Source organism: Magallana gigas, chromosome 10, assembly GCF_963853765.1.
Source record: "Magallana gigas chromosome 10, xbMagGiga1.1, whole genome shotgun sequence".
Classification (NCBI taxonomy): domain Eukaryota; kingdom Metazoa; phylum Mollusca; class Bivalvia; order Ostreida; family Ostreidae; genus Magallana; species Magallana gigas.
In genome coordinates this window covers 29,220,450-29,244,493 of record NC_088862.1, presented here as the reverse complement: position 1 = coordinate 29,244,493, position 24,044 = coordinate 29,220,450, and the positions used below count along the sequence as shown (strand labels likewise).

The 24,044-nt window shown below is 33.7% G+C and overlaps 2 protein-coding genes across 2 annotated transcripts; both read right to left on the bottom strand.

Moving 5' to 3' along the window:
* Window positions 1-5,990: 5,990 nt before the first annotated feature.
* On the bottom strand, window positions 5,991-8,379 carry LOC105327692 (tripartite motif-containing protein 2-like). The gene is made up of 2 exons (XM_011428301.4): window positions 8,298-8,379; window positions 5,991-8,053 (listed from the first exon to the last, which is right to left on the bottom strand). Exon 2 carries the CDS (start codon window positions 8,018-8,020, stop codon window positions 6,305-6,307), a length of 1,716 nt encoding a protein of 571 aa, XP_011426603.3. The 5' UTR covers window positions 8,021-8,053; window positions 8,298-8,379; the 3' UTR covers window positions 5,991-6,304.
* A 3,061-nt stretch (window positions 8,380-11,440) lies between these two features.
* LOC105327693 (transcription factor 15) lies at window positions 11,441-15,251 on the bottom strand. The gene is made up of 2 exons (XM_011428302.4): window positions 14,531-15,251; window positions 11,441-11,579 (listed from the first exon to the last, which is right to left on the bottom strand). The coding sequence occupies exons 1-2, from the start codon at window positions 15,014-15,016 to the stop codon at window positions 11,520-11,522; spliced, it is 546 nt and encodes a 181-aa protein (XP_011426604.3). The 5' UTR covers window positions 15,017-15,251; the 3' UTR covers window positions 11,441-11,519.
* Window positions 15,252-24,044: the final 8,793 nt, after the last annotated feature.

Here is a 24,044-nt window from a genome sequence, read left to right as displayed (position 1 = left end):
TTTATTCAATTAATTAACAATGTGTGTTAATGCCAGCCCCGCGGGTCCCCCCTATGTAAGCCATGTGCCAAAGATCAAGCCCCGCTTGCACGCAATGTGGTCCCTGGGTGAGTCGCTAGGGGGCAGGCATTTATTATATTACTGGCAGAAATGTCAATAAATAAAGCGCCTAATGATCTCTCATCATGAAGGCTTTGTGTTATGGCATAATTATGGTATCTCTAAGGACTCTTTTATAAATTTACAAAGTAGAAAATAAAGAGAGAAGACCATGGAGGAACAAATGAAGAAAAATCATTTGTTTTATAATATGGAAAATTAATGCGCAATTAGTCAATACTAAAGCTGCTTTTGTTTATACGCATAAACATTTGGAGTTTGCGTAAAAACAGAACAGTAAAGAAAAAAAGCCTTACAATGTACTGTATACATTATATTTGTGATATTTTAAACACAAGGTTACAAGAAATTGAATTTTTTTTTTGAAGAAATTTGAATTTTTTTCTTAATGTCAATTTTTTTTTGTTTAGGTAAAACGGATAATTAATGTCTAAAACTGTCCACGTACCGAATCTCTAAAATTGTTGCAATAGTTTGCATCCAGGATATAAATACGTAGACGAACTCACGTTTGATAAAGTCTCATATTTTATGAAATTTTCAATTATATACCCATTTTATAGACACATATTTAAAAGTGAAAAAGTCTAAGTTGTCTGGGCCGCAATCTCAGACTCAATTGGCAAAATTGGCATATTTGGCTCCGAGCATTTTATTCTCTGCAAGACAATCATTAGAGGCAGATATTTTTTTTCTATAATTTTGATCCAATTCAATGGAGTTTGTCATGAGAAAGAGTCGATAAGGATGGAACTGGAAGAAGGATGAGTTCCTCTAAAGAAACGGGGCGCACGTCCTGACGATTTCTGATATTTAGGATTGTGTGATACGATGTATATAACAAAGCTGTCGGACAATCTATGGCTTTTCTTTATAGCTTTGGAGGGTGTTGGTTTACAAATTCTCCATTCGATCTACCTACAACTTTCAGATATGATTATTTTAACAAGAACTTCAATTCAGTAAAGAACATTTTCTCTGAGTTTAGCTTTCATATCTGAATATTTCCCAATGTCTTTATGCAAACCCCTCTCTGTAAAGCAGATTGGAATGTTAATGCTCCAAAAATTGCCACGATCATCTTGCCGGTATTAGGTAACTGTATACAAGGGAATATTCGCCCCGTTTTATTTTCGCCCTTTTTGCCCTCATTGTCGGTGGGCGAAATTGACACTGACCAAATATTCGTGTCTCAAATTATCTCTCTTTAAACACAGCTGTGTCTGGGCGAATTCAAAACGGGACAAAATTGTTTGCAAATGTATAAGGGCGAAAATTACACGGGCGAAAAAAAAACCCTGTACACATTAGTTGTTGTTTGATTTTATCGCACCTAATATCAATTACAACTGCCGTCGCTTCCATTTAGTTTTGTCTATGTCAGTAATACCAAAACTTTATAAAAGTGCAACCTCTTTATTTCAAATATATCATTTTTATAACTAGGAAATATTTCACACATTTGGAGTGTGCTATGTACATGTGCGCTGTTGCGACTTACTTTGAAATGCCGGTATTATTAAGTTAGTATATCCGTTTATTGTTTGTTTTTTAATAGTTATTGATGACACATTGAATCAATAGATACATGTAATACTGACATAAGCACGCCTGAATTAATGATTTGATTGATTTCCGTCTTGGACTTTTAGATTTACCAATAGCACGTATAGGCAAAAGCTAAGTGCCATCATCAGAACAAGGTAAAAAATGATACTAAAAATTTAGATGGTTCTACTAAGAGTGCTGGTGAGTTGTGACCATTTGTTCGGCTATATTAACCTCCTAATGACGAAGAGCTCTGTATAGAAATAAGCTTAAATTTTAAAGCTGAAATATTTGGACTATTTCTTTGTTAGTTTATGGCCAAAATTACCATAATGACAAGTTTGAGGCAGACCTAATGGAAAATTTGTTTACCATCCAGTCTCCTTAATAAGCTCAGTATTGAAAAGTGTACACGTAGGCACAATGTAATGGTAGGGAACTATATTAAGTGGTTCTGATAGGTGGCGCTTAACCGAAATGGGGTAATTTTGGACAAAACAACTACTTGCTCGATTGTTTTCTGGGACAATAATGAAACACAGTCGTCACAGGAAATGACATAGTAGTAATTTTTAAAAATCGATCATTATATATTGCTTATGATTTTTAGAAATGTTCTCACCTTTGCTGCGGTCCTATACTCCCAATGGAACGAACAGGAATAAGTCAAGTAAGTTAAGTAACCCTTCAATATGGCTCAGCAATTTTATACAATGCATATGGATAATATGGGAATTAAACTTAATTTCTGCGTTAACATCAATATAAATCAATGTCAGAAAGAAGTACATTTTGCATAAAATTAATAGTTATATATATACTGAGTATTTGATCGGAAAATATAAATCATAAAATCTTTCTACAACAATTACACAGCCAGGAAGAGGTTATATTTTGCTTAACGACTGACCTAAACAAAGAACCCTATTTGTGACCAAAACAGGGAACTAAGTTCATTTTGGATGGATATACTGTTACTATTAATTTCAGACTTCTGAACATTTTCCTAGCTATATCTGTATAGAAAGTTCTTCGTCTATATCTATATGAGTTAAATACAGCCTAAAATTGGCCATGACCACCCAACCGTCTGAAACACACACTGTAATATTTTGCACATTTTGTACATTTTATACGTTTTACCGGTATGTATATGTTCGCTGGTGGAACAAGAGCAGATAAGTCAAAGAGAGACAACTATATCATTTTAAGCATTACTAAATTTAAAAAAATGGCGTTTAGAGGGTTTGATGAACATGGCTATTTTAGACTTTCTTGATCTCTTTTAAATGAATAGCTCTATATAAAAATATTGAAAAACACCCAAAATTAAAAAGTACGTTATGTAGAATTTTTCATTGATAAATAATAGTTAATAAGCTAACAAATTCTATCTTAACAATTTAGGTAGATATGATGGGTAACTTGTTGTCCTTAAATTTCAATTTTGCATTTGCATAACGTTTTACTATTTGGCCGCTTATTTTGGTAAAGGAAGCCGTAATTTGTCTTTCAGTAGTGTTGTTCTACTTTGCCAATATAGTTTAAAATACGTGTATATGTAAGTGTGACAAGTAGAAGATTTTCTTCGAGTATATGTCCACGCTAATACTTATCAATATAGTCGTATGTATTACTTAAATTATTTTGTGTTAGATATATCAAGGGGTGTAATCTTATTCTCTTTTCTTTAAGGGAATAATGAACACTGTGCCGAATAACTATGCCAGTGTCAAGGTGACATTTTCCACCCGCTTAAGACGCAGTTTCGGAAAAATCCAAATGATAGACCATTTTCTAAAGAGTATTTTACCAATTTTGATTTTAGTGTATTTCAGCTTATATATAAGATATTTATCTTTAAAAATTAATATCCCATACAAAAATGATAATTCCCAAAGGAAATATGATTCCTGTGGAAATATTGTTTTACCTATGGGACAAATTATTATCCTGTAGGAATTTATTTTTAAAAGGTAAATATATCACCTGACAGGTGAGATACTATGATAAAAAAGTGATTGTAAACTCTTTAAACAATGGTCTCTCTTATGGCATATTTTAATTCTTCGATATATGCAGCTATAGATGGGTGACAAAATGTGATCTTGGCACTGGCATAATTAAGCGGGACATTGTTAATGACTTAAACACTGTGTAAAAGTGACACATTTTTAGGGTTTTTCAAGTGTAATTAGTATTCATAATAAAAGCAACTAATAGTGTAAAATTATTTTATTACAAAAATTGCCAACAATGTAACTTTACTAACTTTACATATAATTCATAACCTTCTTTGTGGGCAATATCCATTCATACATTTTCCTATTCCAAAAACCAACACAAAATTTGTCACATGTTGTTATTTTTCAATTTATCCAAGAATATGAAATCTTATTAAATCATCATTTTTATTGAAAACAATAGAAGAATAGATCTATTTTAATACACACTGGTTCGAGATGCTTTAAATTGTGTTTATTAGCAAGAATTTTAAACTGTTTTGTAAGGTTTTTTTTAGCATATTTCATATTTTAAGGAGGTTGGATTGTCAAAACAATACCATCAGAATACCTAAAATTTTAGGATATGCTTAGTTTAATTATAATCGGTTATCAAGTTAAGAAAAAATCCATAAGTAACTTCTAAATTTGTGTCATTTCCTGAATCTAAATAGAGCTCTTCTTCAAAAGGAAATGAAAACAGTCTAAAAATGGCCACTATCATCCAGCCCTTTTGATAATTATTATTTTGATATATATAAAGTGTGCTTAATTCCGATAGAATAGTATGACCATTTAAGCTATACTTGGAACCTCAGTATGATGATATTGGAAAATTTTAGAATTGTAAAGCTAAAATGTGTTCTTTGCTTCATCAAAGTTAGTAGCCAAAATATCATGTTTAAAAGTTTGAGGTAGATCTGCTGGTTTATCAATTGACCATCCCGTCTCCATAAATAATCTTTCTTTGACCTAGCCGTACATTCATATGCTCGCCATTCTGTATTGATCTACTACACCTAAGCTCATATCTACTTGCAGCAAATGTTTATTCAATAGAAGCTTTGCCTGCAATGTTTAAATCAATCACATTTCTGAGAATTAATCTTCGGAATGAAGTTCCCTTTTCAATCCTCCTCAATTTAATAAATAAAAACAGAAAAATGCGCAAGATCAGGTTGATGAAAATTTACAGGATAATATATATCTTTACTTTTAGACAGGTAAAAGTTGATCTATGTCTTCAGGTCATGAATGATCACATGGGTGTCGTCATAGAAACATCTTAAAAAACAAATATTTTTTTTTTTTTAAATCAGATTATCAGATTGGAACAAATAATATATCTATATAATAAATGAAACTGAAAACGATGGATTCTGATTAAATTATATTGAAGTTACAATTAGGATTTTCTTTCATGATTTCGAGAATTCATCCCTTTTTTGCTTGTCAAAATGTTTTGTTGAAACTGTCCCAACACACCTTTAAATACAATGCTACGTGCTTGAATATCCTTTCCTATTACCTATGGTAGGAAATAGGAAAAAATGCCTTGCAGTTGATTTGCATCTTAATATAACAAATACAATTTGAAAATTTGACTGTTTTATTTAAGGTTAAATGCAATTAATTGATATATGTACATTCTTAAAATAAACTAATCTAATTTAAGGTGATGTATATGCATAGATCGCAGGAAAGACTGAAATATCTTCTTAAATCTGCACGTTCCATTTAAGAATTTATGATCAGCAGCGAAAATTAAAATTCATTGCTAATAAGATAGTCTATTGATACATGCTTGCTTCCAATGACTAATTTTGTTTAGTCAGGCAATCTTTTTTTTAAAGCTATTACTTGTCTATATGTCTACGTGTATTTTATCTACTATATTCGCCCTTATATGTTTAAGTTAGTTCAACTCTATGCCATTCATAATCACAAACAATTGTGCCATCACGCAATGTATCTGCGTGAAGCAGGCAAAAACGGGAGTGCCAGACTTCTAGTACATCCAATTAATTTCTTATTACTATTTTCATTTACATTACTATTTGATTTATTGATTTATAGGGTTGCTCTTCCTATGAGTGTACATAGAATGTACTCAGATAAAGTGTAGCGTAATATCTTTATAAATTTGTACATGTTACAACTGCTTATTATTCAAATGAATTTTAGCAAATAAACAATACAATACTTAAATGAATATCTATCTTTTTCTGAATGATTTCACAGAAAAAAGGTATACGCTCTTGATTTTTCTATATCAATTTTGAAATCTTTTTGTTAGTTTGTTTAAGGGGGGGGGGGGGGTTAATTAAAACTGAATTATTGCTTTATTTCGTATAAGACAATTTAAATTTTAGTATTCTGATTTGCTTATTAATGCATAACATTATAAACAATTTAAATATGTCAAGAAAAATTTGAAATTAAAAAAATTCATTTCCAATAAACAATCACAAAAACACATCCATTCTGCAGATCTTAATACCACATATCGTGCTTTCAAACCACTTAGACACAGGTTAATAACAATAAGGTTGCAATTGGTTTTTTTTTAACAGTTTTGATGTTTAATCATGTAAGAGCACATTTTTTAGTTCAGTTAATGTCTTATAAAATCACTATTTTCTTTGTGGCATAAACTGTTCACAATTCGTTAACATATATCCGATTTTCTTGACCTTACCCGTGTCACTCTCGGAAACAAAGAGGTTGTTTCTGGTGTCCACACATAAACCGTATGGACCGTCTAAACCACAGTCGTCAATGTAGCGGAGGAACTTTCCGTCTTGATCCAGGATGTGGATACGGTTGTTTTCACGGTCTGCAATCAAAATTTGACCATGACTGTCTGTTGTGATACCAACAGGTCTGAATGATTCCTTGGTAGCAGAGGGATAACCAGTGTAGGTAAACCGGAGGTTCCCGGCCTGATTGACAACCACTACTGCGCGTGCGTCACGGTCGGACACACATATATCTAGGTTCCTGTTCTCGCTGATGTGCTTATAGTAACGATTACTAGTAGAAAAAAGAGGTTGTCCTTTGTCATTGAATTGGATTGTCTGTTTTTCTGTGAAGTCAGTGTAGCGCACAACTTTTGTTTCTGTGTCATCAACACTGTCCATGGCAACCAGGAGGTCACCAGAGGAGGTAGAGCAAATACCGTGAGGTTTCCAACCCTGTAGTCTTATAGCTATCTGTGTCTGAGTATTCTTCACAATGTTCACAGTGTTGTCCCAGTAAGCAGTGTAAGCCAGATCCCCTTCTCCTGTCACTGCTATGTCCTGTGGTCGGTTACCTGGTTTGGTTTTGATGGACTTGAATAATGTTCCGTACATGCTATAGAGTCTCAGTATTTTGTCATGTCCATGCGTCCATATTTCTTTGTTATTTAGACAGGACACACTGTATAATTTGTTTTTGGCTCCGTAGTCGGTTTTTATTACTGTGATGATCCGTGGCTCATCATTGATCGGTTTGTGTACAGGAGAGGACTCAGCACTTGGAAGTTCCAGTGTGTAGCCATGTTCCTCTATTCCGATAGAGAAAGCTGAAAGGGAACCAAACTGTTTATGAAGCTGTTCTGGTTGTATAACCTGAGGTGAAAATTCTGCCAAAGAAACTGTGAGTTTAGGTGGAAGTCTTTTGAATTCAGCATTTCTGGATTTGTAAGCAAATACACGGGTAGAATCGGTATAACTGCATTTGAGTAATTTCTTCAGATCAGCAATGCTCTTTGTGATTTCAGAAATAGTGCTTGTAAGGTTGTTCTTGTGTTTTTTTAGGACTTCAATATTTTGGGACATTTTGTCGAGATCAGATTTCATCTGCTTGATAATGTTGTCAATTTCTCTGTGCAATTCATCCCCATGCTTATCGATAGCCGCTGTCGATTTCCGGATGTTTTCTTTTATATCTTTTTCAACTGGGAAATTATTTACAATTTTTGCAATTTCGTGATATTTTGGAAGAACAAATTTCTCCAGTTCCTGTAAATCTCTATTTAAAACCGCTTTTTGGCTATCTAATGCTTTTACCATGCCTACATACCCATGGCCGCTGTGCTCTTTGGAAGAAGCACACTTCACACAAATGGGTTTCTCGCATTGTTCACAAAAAAGTTCACATTCTTTTGAGGAATGAATTCGACATAAATTAGGGAATAAATGATTTAGAAACGGTATCACGCTGTGTTCGTTGGGTCGATCTGAGAGATGTTCTTCCACACATGCTTTACATAGGTATAAGTTACAAATGTCACAGTACATCTGAGGACTCGGGGTCTCACAGAGACGACATCGTAACACATCCTGGGCCCAAGTCCTAGGGTCCATGGTCAGACACCTTTTCAGGTATATAAGATTGCTCTGATAAAAGAACAATCAATGAATTTCCTTCTCAATCAAGAATTAATGAGGATTCATATGATTGGCAGATTAACTCTCAAATATTAACGTTAACATAAACCAGTTAGCATGCTTTATATTTTGCTCTTTTAAGACTTATTTGCCATTTACTTATCAAATAGTCGATTCCTGTGATAGAATCGGCACATGTCATTATCTTCCATTTTCGTACAGACTAAATAAAAATTATAAACAGACTACAAACCTCAAGATTCCAACATGGCGATTAAACTGGTGTTATTTCTTCCGGGTCTAGCGTTGCTATCACGTGGTTGCTTTACATTAAGAAGTGGTGGATTTAAAGGCCCTACGAATCATTTTTGCAATGTACAGTCAAATAGATTCAATTGACGTATTTTTGTGGTCTAAGTTGGGTGTAGATAATTGTAAAAAAAATTAAGAATCGCATTAATATGTCAATGTTCTAACATTTAATCGTACCATTGTACTAAATTATATAAATATAAGTAATAAATAATCATTCTTTGAATATTATAAGGTGATAATTTCAGTCGGAACGTGGTCAAACCTGTCATAAAGCTCGCTGAGCTTTATTAGATTTGACTACGGAAAGCTGTGCAATTTGTCTCAGTCTCCTTTTAATTTTTAGACAATTTTTTTGTCGTTTTTTTTTTTTTTATATTTTTAAGATTTTCCTAAATGTACATTTTTGGGGTATGTGACCCAATCTCTCTCCTTTTTCGATCACTTTTTAGTGTTTCTCTTTGTTATAATAGATGCTTGTCATTAACGAAGCCGCAGAGAGAAAACCCGTCTGAAAAAGCCAGTATTTACCGCCATTCATAATTGTAAACGATGATAAACAGATACAGCAGGTCTTTTTATTTTCGGAAACGGGCAGGGGAATAGATGACACATACGTCACGGCGCGTGCAAGTTTGGTCCAGGCGGTATCCGGGCGATTCGTGTCCGTCAAAGGATCACCACAATGTATACCTGTACTAGTTTGAATTCGTTAGGGTCACATCTTGATTAATTTTCTTTTATCGAAATCGGAGGCATGCACAATGTTTTCGTATCAAGTGTCTTTTACTCCACATGCACTTCGACACGAGAGAAAAAAAAAGATTTGTAATCCAAACCGCTTTGAACAATTACAATGTGCATTTGATTAAACATAAGATATCTCTTATAAATGCATACTATAGTGTAATTAAAGACCCCGATTAAATCTTCCGTCTTCACAGGATTACATGATATACACACTTCTACTCATTGTTAGGGTCTCTGGTATTATTAAATTGAACGATTAGCTAACAGATTGGCTACACCAACACAGTATGCATTGCATTAACCATGTTCCACTAATTCAAAGGATGGCTCTACATTTAGGAGGCTTTTTTTAACCTTTCAGCTACCTTTAAGTTGACTGCATGACCAGGCACGTAGCATCAGGGGGGCCAGGGCCACTTTTGCTCGCAGGAACAAATTTTTTAAAATTTACATATAAAAAAGTGAATTATAATGGAGTTGGCCCCCCCCCCCCCCCCCACTTTTTTGGAAGTTAGTAAAAAATTGATATGAAAATAAGGAAATATTGGGAGTAAAGTTGAGGCAACCCCCCCCCCACGGATTAGGATTTTGAAGATTTTGGAAACTTTAAATTCCCCCTTTTTTTTTTTTTTTTCTTTAAATTTTGAAAAATTTTGAAAAATAAATTGATGGGTCTGCCCCCTCCCCCCCCCCCACTTTCAAAAACGATGCTACGTGCCTGATGACAGATGTGTATCCTGTGTGTCTGACAATAACTATTGTTTTTAAAGATTAAATATATATCTCTTATAAAAATAAGCAAATGGTGTAATGAAATTCAGTATTGTTAAAGAGTCATGTTTAATATATTCTGTATTCGTAATAGACTTGGTCACGGGGAACCTATCTTATTGACTCCATCAATGGTATGCATTAATTGTATAACAATGATATTAGAAGTGTTGCGTAAACGCTACATGTAACTATTTTTATGTGGTGCGCTTCTGAGAATCTTAAAATGTGTCCTGATGCGAGTAATAAGCATAATAGGAATTGTTATGTAGTGGAACCGCGTCGATCCGGGCTTTTTATGCCCACTTGGAATTTCCGGATAAATGATGAATCCAGATCGTAAATAGCAAATCCCAAGTGTGTCGATATTTTAGACCATTTTTAGACCTCATTATGTTACACCAAGTATTCAGGCCGCCCAAACTTAAATCTACGTTTAACGTCACTTTCAAAATACCAAACCTACAAGGCAGGACGATAAAAAATTAAAACAAACAACATTTTCAAACAAATAATTTGTTTCCATTATAATTACATTAATACATGTACAGTGAGTATTAAATCCACATGTAGGTTACTTCTTTCATAATGATCTTTTCTGATAATCCCATTGAGTATCTAATCTATATAGTCTTAAATATGTTATTAACATTTCGAGTTTCTACACCTTCGCTAGCCAAGGGTTTTCGGTCCACTCTGCTCCCCATAAACTTTATGTAGAGCAGAGTTGACCGAAAATCCTTGGCTAGCGAAGGTGAGTTTCTACAGATTACAGTATTTTAGTAAAATTAATGGTAAAGATTGAATTACTACAGGAGTTTTTTTTTCTAAACATAATTTCTCTTAAACCAATTCAACATGCGTGGGTTACGTTTAGCATGAATTAACTTTGGACAGCCTTTACGTAGCGGAGTTGATGATAATACACCTCAGTCTAAATTTGAAGGATACAGCAGTACTGCAGCAGTCTAATTTTAAGAGGGGCTGGATATATATGTATCTGTGGCCATTTTTAGGGCTTTGTTTTATTTTTCTAAAACACAATTTATCCTAAACCTACGCTCATGGATTACGTTAAACATAGAATTAACTTTCGACAGCCTATATCTAACTGTGTAAATAGAAGCTTGTTCTTTTTATAGGTTTCAAGTTGGCTTGTGCACCATCTAGGCTAAAAAAACATTTTCTCAAATTTAAAGTCAGATTTAAGTAATCAACAGACATAGACGAAAGAAATGACATCCTATTATTCCTATACGTCTAGAGTTTTCACAACTTACATTTGTTCAATTATTTCGCTTTTAACCAGAGAAAATAAGGCAGCATAAAATAATAAATTACCTACGAAATCAGACTGACGACATCTTGGTAAAATTGACAGTGGTGATAATGACTTGTAAAACTTTAATTAGTAATCAGACGTTATGATTATAATTATCAGGTGCAGTGTAAAGCAAAAACCTTGTTTACGGCAATTTTTTGTTTTTTTAATTTTAAAATAAATTAAAATAAACACTCCTTGATACGTAAATAGTGTGGAAGAAATCGCATAACACCTAACAATTTGATAAGTTTTTAAATTTTATTTCAATAATACTTCATCAATATACAAATAAATAATGGCAGTCCGGGCACCGTGGGTCTACCGTCGGCAGGAGGGGGCGTGTCTGGTGTCCTTATACATACAGCTGTCTCCACGAATCTGAAAAAAGGAGGGAGAGTGAGTGAGTGAATGAGTGAATGAGTGAGTGAGAGCGAGCTAGAGGTGCATGTATCTTAAGTTTGCGCTTTGATAGATACATGTACTAAGTTACATTTACATGTCTTTTACAAATCTGCGAACGTAAATGAATGACGTAACACTAAGACCCACCAGGTGGCTGTCTGCAATATAGACATCTCTGATGCACGCGCACTTCCACGTGTGAGTTTTTCAGGTAATTTTTCTGGCCAGTTATCAGCTTACAAGACTTTATCAACGTCATATTTTTCCGCTTCAATGACAATCTGGTTTTCGCATTATGTATATAATAATTTTAGTATGTAGGCCTACATTTTAATAATAGAATTAGCGTCGGTATGCAAACTTCAGAAAAAATTAAGGTATCATGCTACCGTATCCAAAAGTAAAACATAAAGCATCGTATAATTAATAAAATCAAATCAACATTCTAATTATAGAAAATATTGTAATATTACGATTAATTTCTTTTAAATTACAGGTGGTTAGACAATTACAAATTATTAAATTGGACACATTTGTACATGATCTAACGGTCAACGGAAAATGTTTGAGAACGTTATTTCGGACATCATATTTCCCGGAAAAAACAAAGACCTTCCCATGCAGCCAGCCATTGACTAATGATCTTTGAAATGGCCGCAGACAGCTGTGGGAGAATCGACGTACGGAATCCGTTGTGCAGGGTTTACTAGAGGTCAGAGCAATTGTTCACTTAATTATTCACTAGCGTGGGATTGAGGAAAACCCGTTGTACTCTCCAAATCGTTTGTTTCAAGCATGCTCATAATTCAAAACAAGCTGATTGAAATAGTTTTAATAAATTACGCATTGATTGTGTATGTTTGTTACTTTTCATCATATTTTACCTTTTAATATATGTATTTTTTTGTTGTTGCTAAGATAGGGAAATTTCAGAAAGGAAAAATGATATTTATTTTTTTATAATCATATTGTTATTTATATTTTTTTTTCCAGTTTCATTTATTCGATCATATCATATTTGTATCATCGTCGGATATGCACAATTAAATAGATACGCATACTTTTAAGTAAAATATAAATATTGTTTACTTCGATTTTAATCCATAACATTTTTGTCTTTTGCTTGTTTTGTTTGAGCTTTTCTGTTGTTGTTGTTGATTTTTTTTTTTTTTTTTTTTTTTTTTTAGCTTTGTTTCGTATCATATAATTGAACCTTTTAATTTGTTTACTGTTTCTTCTTTTTTATCGGAAGGTAGTAGAATAGCTGTACGTTAGTTTTGAAGACTTCTATTTTAAATACAATAGTTACATCCATTTTTTTACCGATTATCATGCTATATAACAATATTTATTAGATCTGTTAGAAATGTGCAGTAGCGAGCGTGGCTTCGTGTCCATCATGTAGATTGTAAGAGGTCGTGTTTTGATTCGGTGGGCCTGTTGAAGGATACGGTATCCTAAACAAACTAAATAGTTTGTTTAAACTTTCTCCCTCAGGTCAGAGTTTTCATTTGTCTCGCCACAGATCCCGACCCCGGGAAATCTCGCGAGAATACGCGAAGAGAATCAAATATTTTCATGATGCTGGCGTGAATATAAAGCAATTTTAACTCTTTAATGAAAATACTATGTAGGAATTTTTGCTCTAGATATAAGTTTTAAATTAGAATTAAAAGAAATCGACAGAAAAAAACCATAACGATTGTAATATGTACATGTACAGTAGGATCTTAGGAAGTGTATAGATGCTCCATGGGTAAATATAACAAATGAATTATTATGGGGTTTTTTAAAAGTAATATATAAACCTGTATTATGATAAGCACTGTGGCCAAAAATAGCTAAGCGTGATTTGATTAAAAACAAATAATTTACCAATTTATTTGAAAATATAAATACAATTACGTTTATTTCCGTTCATCTTCAGATATTCATATCTATATCTACCGTACATGTCTACGAGTCACATATCATTTTATAACTGTGTAAACAGGATTAGAAATCTCCTTGGAATCCTAATTACCTCTTTCAGTGACGTTTGTTACAGCTATAGAAGAAAAGGTTAAAGGTGATTACCGTACAAAATTTGCGCTTTATTGAAAAAAAAATTACAAATGCTAATTTTCATTTTATCAGTCCACAATTTTCAATTATCTTTGACAAGTTTATTGATTTTTTTTTTAAAGAGTTTTGTCATAAATCATTTTCTTTCATCTCTATGATTACAGCTTTAGTAGTATTATTTAAATAGAAAAATTAAATATTTTTCATTGTATCTGAAATAAGTTCTGTAAAGTTGTATGAGCACTTCATATTTCAAGCACATATTAAAAATATGTACATGTAAAATATATATCATGTTCATTAATAATTTAAACAAACAAAAGAAAACCCCCCAAAACATTGAAATTTTCTTAATTATTGGACAGATGTTTTCTGCGGACACATATTATATTCTTCTCTTTCTAATTTTTTATATCAATATTTTTTTAGCTACTCATTGGTTTTTCAGTAATATTTATCGTCTCGGGCTATCTACAAATGAGTACAGTTGTTAGTTTGTTTCTTTTTTTCATAAAACTTTTATATCTTATTATAACTTTTCAATGTTTTTGCTTATAGAAAAACATAATCATACAAAAAGCTTCGTGAATGCATTCTGCTTCCTGTTTTAATGATTCTCGCAATCCGTTGTTTCCTGAGGAGGTGGAGAATTTTTCATCCTCATTTAATATCTCTCTCTCTCTCTCTCTCTCTCTCTCTCTCTCTCTCTCTCAACTCTTAAATATTTTCTTTTCAAATCTGATTCTTCTTTTACATCTAAAATTGTCCATTCATTTTGTAACGTAAAAATATTCACTTATCTCTTATCTCTTTTTATATCCTTAATGTGAAATATAAAAAAAATAACTTAAACATGTCCTTACCGGTCTCGTTTTGGAGGCGCTGAGACAAAACGTACACAGTGTCTTGGGTAGATTATCCACCCCGCCTCGGATCATGGCCTGGTGTTTGATACAGGGCTGGTCCACACAGTCCGAACCCACCATCAGCACCGTGTTCAGGTGAGCTATGTAACTCGTAGCCAGTCTCAGTGTCTCAATTTTGGATAATTTCCTGTCCGCGGGTTCCGTCGGAATGAGCGTCCGAAGCGTCACAAAGGCGGTGTTGACGCTATGCGTCCTGTCCCTCTCCCGAGCGTTCGCAGCCATTCGCTGCTTGGGGACGGGCGTCCCGTCGAAATTAAATTCACTGTTTTTGTCTTCTCCTCCGGAACTGTTTCGTGGCTTCCTTTTCCGGGCTTTGGATGTGTGGGTATCCTCAGATGATCCTGAACTATATTCGTTTTCGTCGGAATAGCGTGGGTCCTCTTCGTTTAGATTCCTTCGCATTTCGTCACTATGACGTCGCATTACCAAATCATCTCGTCGTCCGCATTCACAGCTCAACAGAAAAAATATTCAACTTTCAAAAGATAACTGTCGATATTTTTTTCACCAACTGCACAGATTTCCATGAACTCGGCATTATATGAAGTTACACGTGGATATGTAATTACACGGTATGTACATTCCGAATATGCTTTAATGTTGCGATAAAGCCCGAAACCTTCCGTAACATCCTATCACTGGACTCTGCTTTTGCGTGTGATATTTGAATCTGTTAAAACCATCATTGGGGATAATTATCCACCGCGTTATTTTCCTCCGACCGCCACGAAAAGGTCATTTAGTTAATAACGGGAAGCAATGGATGGTTCCACGGAACAAATGTCATCGTCATGGCAACGGTATTTATCGTATAATGTCTCTTAAATTCATAATGTTTTAGCATTATTATGTTTTCTCCTTTTTTTAAGAGAGAGAGAGAGAGAGAGAGAGAGAGAGAAAGAGAGAGAGTCGGGCTAACCATTGTTTATTAATTTTATCATTGCGTGTTACATTATAATATTAACCCAGCAAAAAATCTACAAAATTAATTCTGCAATTCATCATAGCATAATTCATAGAGTGTGAATGGAAATTCATGCATGCATGAGAAGATGTTCCAATGCAGAAATTTGCAATAAACGAGCGCATTTGCGAGTAACAGGCTTGCAGGTCATCAGCAAGTAAAACTGGCTAGGAGATGTTCTCTTATTTTTCAAAACAAATAGAAAGTTGCTGCTATAACGATGCGTTGATGATTGCCTGTGCTCTGAGGAGAAGTGACCGTGAAATGAGATACGCTACCGGTCAAACACCCGATCTCTTGGGGGAGCGGATTAAGGCCGATTGTCCCCCGGGATCGAATATTAGTTTTCATGCATACTCTTACGACCTGGTTTTCTTGCAATCTAGATTCGTGTAAAAGATTAAATTGCATGTACACGTAATCATAGAATATTTTAGTTGGATGGAGAGAGAGAGAGAGAGAGAGAGAGAGAGAGAGAGAGAGAGAGAGAGAGAGAGAGAGAGAGATATTCTCACACACATTGAAGATACATTTGTTGTTTGAAAGGGGCAAAGGTTTAAAAAAAAAAGAAGGTATACAAATAATAAACGAAGGGCTTACCTTTCACGTTTTGAATAAAGAAACCTGCGGATATATAAAGTAAATATAATCATTATTTATCAAAAAGAAAATGAAAAATGGAGAAATGTTTGTGAGAACAAGCTGGGAATAAATTATTTCATCAAAAGCCTACGATAAGAGCACGTGAAAATAAACATTGCATGACTGCATCTACGGAGAGAGAGAGAGAGAGAGAAAGAGAGAGAGAGAGAGAGAGAGAGAGAGAGAGAGAGAGAGAGAGAGAGAGAGAGAGAGAGAATATCACTATACATGTACTTCGTTGGTTCTAGACAATCATGAGCCAGGGCAATACAACTTCATATTTTCCTGCCATCGTCATATTTTTCATCATATTCCACCCCTTCGGAACCTACGTGAATTTTTAATCCATGCGTTCACAAAATCCCGATGATGAGCATAATTATCGGATAACTAGTATAGCAACATTTTAAATCCTTTTTATTTCAGTAAACTAGCATATAAAGAAACCTGTAAACATCTACAACGATTTTTGCTTTACAACAGTTGAAAATTTATTAAAACCCAATGTACCTATATATATTTACATTTTCAACTGTCATTGTCTGTGATGTAACATTATGAATCAATTTTGAACCCTAAAACCAAATAATTTCATAAAACACGAGTCACACAAAATGGGCGTGTCTTATGGTATAACCGAAAAACGGTATTCGCTGCGCCGGATAGTAATTAATTATATATAGCATGTGCTACATAAAATAGTGGTTTTAAAATAAAGTTGTTTTAAATTGTACCAATTGGAAATAATATCAATATAAGTAATAAGGAATTATCCTTAAATGTTATGAGGTGATAATTTCGGTTGGAGCGTGGTCTAATCTACAGTGTATCATATAGCCCTTCGGCCTTTATTGGATTTGACCACGCCCCAACCGAAATTATCACCTCATAATACTCAAAGAATATTAATGATTCCTTATTGCTTAAATATATTTTTGCATTAAAGAACAGACTCCAAGTGATAAAAACTTAATTGCTTTTTTACAAGAAATCTCACGTATACCCTTGCCAATCTTGATGTCTGCGACTCATTAAAAGGTCCATATATGTATGATATACGGTAAAAAAAACTTTATACGCAAACCTATAATATACCAGAACTACATGCATCTTAAATACTTAGAATAATATTAATGAAATTTTAGAAGCAACCATTCTCTGTATCCCTCTGAAACAAGGAAATGATGCATGCTCAGTTCAAAAACTTACCAAATCTGCTTCTAAATTCAATTTGTAACGAATTCTACTTTATGTTTCAATAAAAGGTTATTTTCCTGATGAGACATATTTTTCATCAGACTGAATTTTCAGTACACGCTGAATGAATCTAGATCTAACATGAAGAAAAGTGGGGGAGGGGTCGGTGGGTGGGGGTGGGAGGGGTGTGGTGGGGTAGGGGTTGTCCTCCTTGTAAGACATTCTGAATCAATCATGTAGTAAAGCGTTTAAACAAACAGGGTTTTTTTTTAACACAAAATCATTTCATCCGGCGACCCCGTCCCCTTCCCCTCCCCCCACCCAAAAAAAAAAAGAAGAGGGGGGGGGGGGGTAATCCTTGTTAATAAAACGCCCGCAGAATTGACGTCAACATATTACTAATTTAAATGTAATATTCTCAATATAATATATATATATAAGAAGTATATAACGAGTTTGGTTTCTTAAATTAGCTTTTCTTTTTAAAAAGTATTTCTCTCCTTTGTCTTTCAGGTGTACGTAAATTGGATATATAATTGTCCTTATATATAGACTTGTAATTAATTTATTAAGTGGAATAAACGAAAAGATTGTTGATTTTTTTTATACGCAGTAGACATGAGAAGCTTGTTGATTAATGATGGGCCAAGTTATATTTATCTACCATATTTTTTTTTTTACAATACATGAATATGATATATTTGAATACATTTATAAATAATATTTCACCATTGGATTGTTCTAGCAAATGGTTATTTAAAGATTAAAAACTAGAAAAACTGTGCACGCACAGGTTGATCAAATTAAATAAACAAAATTCGAGAAGAGTCATAGTTAAGTATCGGCACAATCATTCCATTATTTTCGTTCTTACTCTCCAAAAATCTTTCTTTTCCCCAGGCAAATATCTTGAAAGAGAGTTCTCCCTCCTCTATGCCCGATGCTATTAACCCCCCCCCCCCCCCTCTAAAAGTATGTCAATGTGTAGGGATACATGACAATACGTTTTTGGTTTTTGTTGTTTTAGGCCATAGACTCTTTTGATGGAAAGATCACATTTGTGTCCATACGAGGCTTTCGGTAAATTCTACTATTTGCGCACGCATTGCGCCTTGCACAATTTTATCTACTATGCAATGGCAACTTCATTTAAATCTTTAATTACACGTAGATTTCTAAAAACGTACTCTTATCCGTTTACCTCGAAAATGATACATTAATTTTATACAGTTACATTTATACAGTTACATACCAAATGATTCAAATAACGTTTTTCTTCACGTATGTGTAAGAATATTTTTGGAGGTGTAATTCGCCTTCTAAATTCGGAAATCACCAAAACGCTGCTATATATAGTTAAGTGCATGTAGCGTAATGCTTTCGTATTACCACATGTACAGGGGCCAAGCCCGTTTTAACATTGATTTCAATGTAATCATAAATGTAGTTAAAACGGGCTTGGCCCCTGTGCGTATTAAATAAACAGAGCTGACAAATGATATTACATGTCGATCATTCCTTTAATAATTTCTCTCTCGACTGTTATAGCTGTTTTACAGAGGTAAATTTATTACAATTAGGGAAAAATACGATAACCTTTTCTTAAAAATTATAAACTACGGCAGTTTAAGTAATCATGCACTGTATGTACAAAAACATCATACTAGTATATTATGATAACGAAAGATAACTCTAGCTGATTGAAGCAGTGTATACCAGAAAGTCCTATTCAAACCTAAAACGCATTACTTCTTTGTGTTTTGTAATACGAATTGACAATGTATATAACTATATATTATCTTAATATGCATTACGTCTCTATGTTATGTAATACGAATTGACAATCTATATAACTATATATATTATTTAATATGAATTTAACATTTTAAATCTTATGCAGCGATGGTAAATTATTGCTTTTCTCTATTCACTATTCCTATTATCTTCTTGTCATGATAAGACATACATATGTATTATCATTTTTTTTAATTAGCAGCACTTCATTATTTCAACTTTATTTCATTTCACTGATTGATATAACGATTGATATTGATCATGACTATTAATCAGATGTGTAGGACTTCTTTTAATTGGTTAATTAACGTTCATATGAAAAAAATATGCCCCGTTTGGCATATATAAGTTTGGGACAATGTTTAGGCAAGTTTAGGCTAAAAAATCAATTTCAATGCTTCAAGTTCTTTGCTTATTTGTTTTTAACATGTAACCAAAATACAATAAAACAAAAGAAGGAAATGAATCATTTATTGTTTGTACGTATATGGGTAACTCAGAAGAAACTTACACAAGTAAAGAAGTAGGTAAGTAATAATTTATTGTTTATTTAAGTGTCATATGCCAATATTATAGGCAAAATTTCATATATAGATACAATAGATAAATTATTGGCAACCTGCCTTAAAAGACATACGAGACACTAAAAATACTAAAGATAGAACAGGTTATGCCCCTTTGCAATTAAAAATACACATAAAGTAAAATTAGGAAATATCTGCACGTTTCTGCATGCATGTCTTGTGCATTTTAGTTATTCATAAAAAGGTATAACTTATCATTTTAATTAAAATCTTCAGAGTTTAATAAATAAATAGCTGAAATATATCTTATATCAAATTTCTGTTGAAATAAATATTTTTTAGATTGTTTCATTATTTAACTATAATAAAATACAAAATACAAATCATTTGCTCTGTGCAGAAAAATGATATTTAAAATGAAAATATAACTTTTTTATCACACGAAAAATCCACTCGAATTTATGTACATATAGACAAAGTTGTGTGCAAATGTTCTTGAAAATAAATGAATGCACAAAATGTTCCAAAAGCCTATGTCCATAACTACAACTAGCAATATACTTAGTTTTTTTATCATAACTATAACTGAAAGCAACCTGTGGTTTAACATCACGTCAAAATATGTGGAACTTTGTGATTGACTGAAGCAGTTAATTTTCACATAGCATCTTTTTGAAATTCTTGAAATTCATACACCTTTGTTGTTGTTTCACAAAACCCCACAAAGCAAACGTTAGAGTTTTCCTTCAATTTAATGCTAATTGGTGGAGATTCGGAATCAATTGCAAAAATCTTCAGTAACTCAGCTTTAGGGGTTAACACGTGTATATTATAGCTGCCTTTGCCTGCAACGAATATGTTCCCTGTAAAGTTTACATCAAGTCCTTGTGGATATCTTAGTCTGCGACAAGCAATCAAAATGGAGCACTCACCTGTATACATGTTAGAATGCGTATATAATTTCTCTCCAGAACTACTCATGACTGTAACTTTGTGAGTATCGCAACTAGAGCTGATTATTTCATTGTTGTTGTTTGTTGCTACCGAAAAAGTATTCTTGTTGACCGAATATCTTTGAACAATGCATCCTATGTGATCATATTTGATTATAACTTCTGAGCAAGCAGCATATAAAAATTCCTTAGATATCGCTAAGCCGTAAACAGACAACTTTTCTTTTGCAATATAATTTTTGTTGCCTTCAAATTGGTCAAGGTTAATTTTTCCGATGAATCCCCATGATTTATGTTTTTTTGCAAATAAGAAGTCGAGAAGTAGTTTGAAAACTGCATCTTGAAGCTGATTATCCAATTTTGCTGTACGAATAAGGGCTGCATTGCTGTAATGCAATAGCTGATTGGAATGGTGATCAACTAAAATGATGTTCTCACTTTCTACAAAGCAGCCACCGGTAATTTCACCGCTTGAATCTGGAAGTTCATAGACGAACTTCCTTTCTGCGTTTGTAAAATCAATGCCTCTTAAAGGAACAAATTTCATCTTTATCTTCAGATCTGTAAAATTTGTGACCCTCAGGATACCTGTAAGACCTTTTTTTTTATTTGATATTTGATTGCAGTTTTATTTTAATTTGGAAAAAACCTGATTGAGTTACGTGTTCGAATTGCCTCTTGATCATGTTGTAGTCTTGGACAAGAACAGATGCAGGCGTTTTCTCCGAAAAATCCAAAGCGTGGAAATACTGAGTCATCAATAACTATCGGTCGGACGCTGCATCTACAAAGGTGGCCAATCTTTGCCTGTGTTCCTAGCAGATTGAACCAGTTCAGATAGATGGTTCTCTAAAAGGGCATTTACATGGTTCACAATATTGTCTCTTAACTTCGTGGATTCTTCCTTAATTTGGCCTGATGTATCATCAATATATCGTATGGTGTTCTCTCCATCAGATCTAGCTTTCACAAGTGAGCCTTCAAATTGAGATATTTCCTCAGATAAAGTTTTTATTTTTTCCGACTTTTGGAGACTCTCTGCGGCCACTTCTAAGTCATCAATCTGATTGCATTTCCTGTGTTTGTTGGACACACACACTTAGTACAGCATAGTTCCTCGTGATCAACATAGATATATTTCACTCGTTTACTATGCTCCTGACATACCACTGGTGCAGATTCTAAACTTTCGTATCCCCCAGACACTTTACTTAAGTCTGCTATTAGGACCAACGTATGATTTCGAGAAGCTGCACTTCTTTTATGAGCTTTCGCACACACAGCGCACAAGGATTCGGAGGAAGATGCACACCAATCACTGGCCACTGAATCCCCGTCTTCCCGCTGACATGCATCACATAGTTGATCTCCTTTATCCATCAGCACTTGAATTGTTTTCTTGACAGGAATATGCTCTGACCATTTGTCAAGCTCTAATGAAAAAGACGGAGCGGGGACAAAACGTCTGCAGAGTGGACAGGGAAATCCCACCGGAGTCTCTTTGGTCTTGCACGTGGAAAGAATATATGACACCAAACACTTATGACAAAACGTATGAAGACATGGCAGAATCATTGGAGTCTTGAAAGATTCGAAGCAGATCGGACATGTCGTTCTTATATCCGTTGCTAAGGGTGCTTCTTCTTCCTTCGAGGAAGCCATTGCATACTTTCAAACCGAAAGTACTTTCATTCGCAGAGTTGTCGATCAATGCGTGTCAATTTTTATATCGAAATCGCTATGCTGATCTAACACGCTATTGGTAATCAATTTTCTGGGTGATCTCTTTTATTAAGCGAACAAAAAATTTGCAGGTGTTCTACATTTTAATCAATTGACATTGAATTTGCAGAAATCGTTGACAAGATTTTTTATTGATAAATTGTAAATGTCTTCCACCTTGGAGTACTTCAGGGTTGAACAAAAACAATTGTTAACTTAGCTATTTAAAGGTATCCTCGGAGGTCCATGAGTCGTTACCCTAAGAATGTCTGCCCCTTTAATCACTTAATGAAAATTGTAACACTAAATTATTAATACAATATGTAACACACCTAAAGTACATCTATTTCTTCGTAAAACTCACACTGTATTCATTATTTTTTTATTTGATTAATAAATAAGTGAGCAGTCTAAGCACCATGAAGCGGAAAAGGCCATTTTGAAACCTGGTCCTAGAGTCGTGACGTCAGATATTAACAAAACTTTGAGGCCAAAACAATCTAAACATTATAGTTTATAATGGACAATAGTGCTAACAATAACGAATTGCACAATTTAGCAAATTATGAAAATAAATTTAAAATATCTAATAACAAAATGAACAATATAATAAACAGTAACACAATAACACCGGACTTTTTCAAAAAACTGTTGTGTCTGGGTCAACTTTTGCAAAACTCTATCTCTGAGAGTAGCATCTGACACTTTAAATATCTTTGATGCCTTTTTCACGTAAATTTTATGTTCCTTAACCATTTTGTATGCATTTGTGAAATTTGTTGGGGAATGCAATCTGTTATTGTATCTTTTTGGACACGGGATAAACCTAACAATAACACAAAACAAACTTCAAATGCTTTAAGGAACTTTACTTTTTATCCTTGTTTGTCCTTGAACATTCAAATCAGATCATATTACTTTCATTGACTGGATGTCAAGAAAGGAGACAACCGCTGTTAATTTTTTTTTAGGTTTAGACGTGTATTTGGCCATTTTCATCTGTTACTTTATTTGGGAATAAGAACTCTTAGCAAATAGTTGAAGATAAAAATTTAAATAAAAATGTTACCTGTTTTGATCGCATTATGGACTTCTGTATAGTAAGAAGTGACGTCACATATCGTAGTAAATTTTTTTTCACGGTATGCGTAGCCTACAACCAAATCTCGCGAAATACGCAAAGAAAACAAAAGGGACACGACTCTAGGACTGTAACGAATTTAGGACCTCGGACGATATAATCATTTTTTTGAAATTAAAGAACAATCTTATCATCACAAAACTTAACACGTTAAAGCTTTCAGAAAGGGTCTTAAATAGTATATATAATTCGAAATTGTGTTATATTCCAAATGTCCACTAATATACAAGTATCTTATATATTGAATTTAATCTTATGACATTCACTCAGTAAAACTAAAAAAAAACAAGTTATCGGGCCATCCCACTTCCCCTGGCAAACAAAATCCCTCAGACCATCCCCCCCCCCCCAAAGTTAAAATATCTTCTAACGAACGTCACAATGGTCAGGAATGGTTTTAAGACACTAGTAAGCCATGATCATGACAACACATTCTGTTTGATACTTATTACTTTAGTGCGTATATATACAATTACTGGAAAGGACTTTGATGCACCTTTTTGTAACTGTTCAT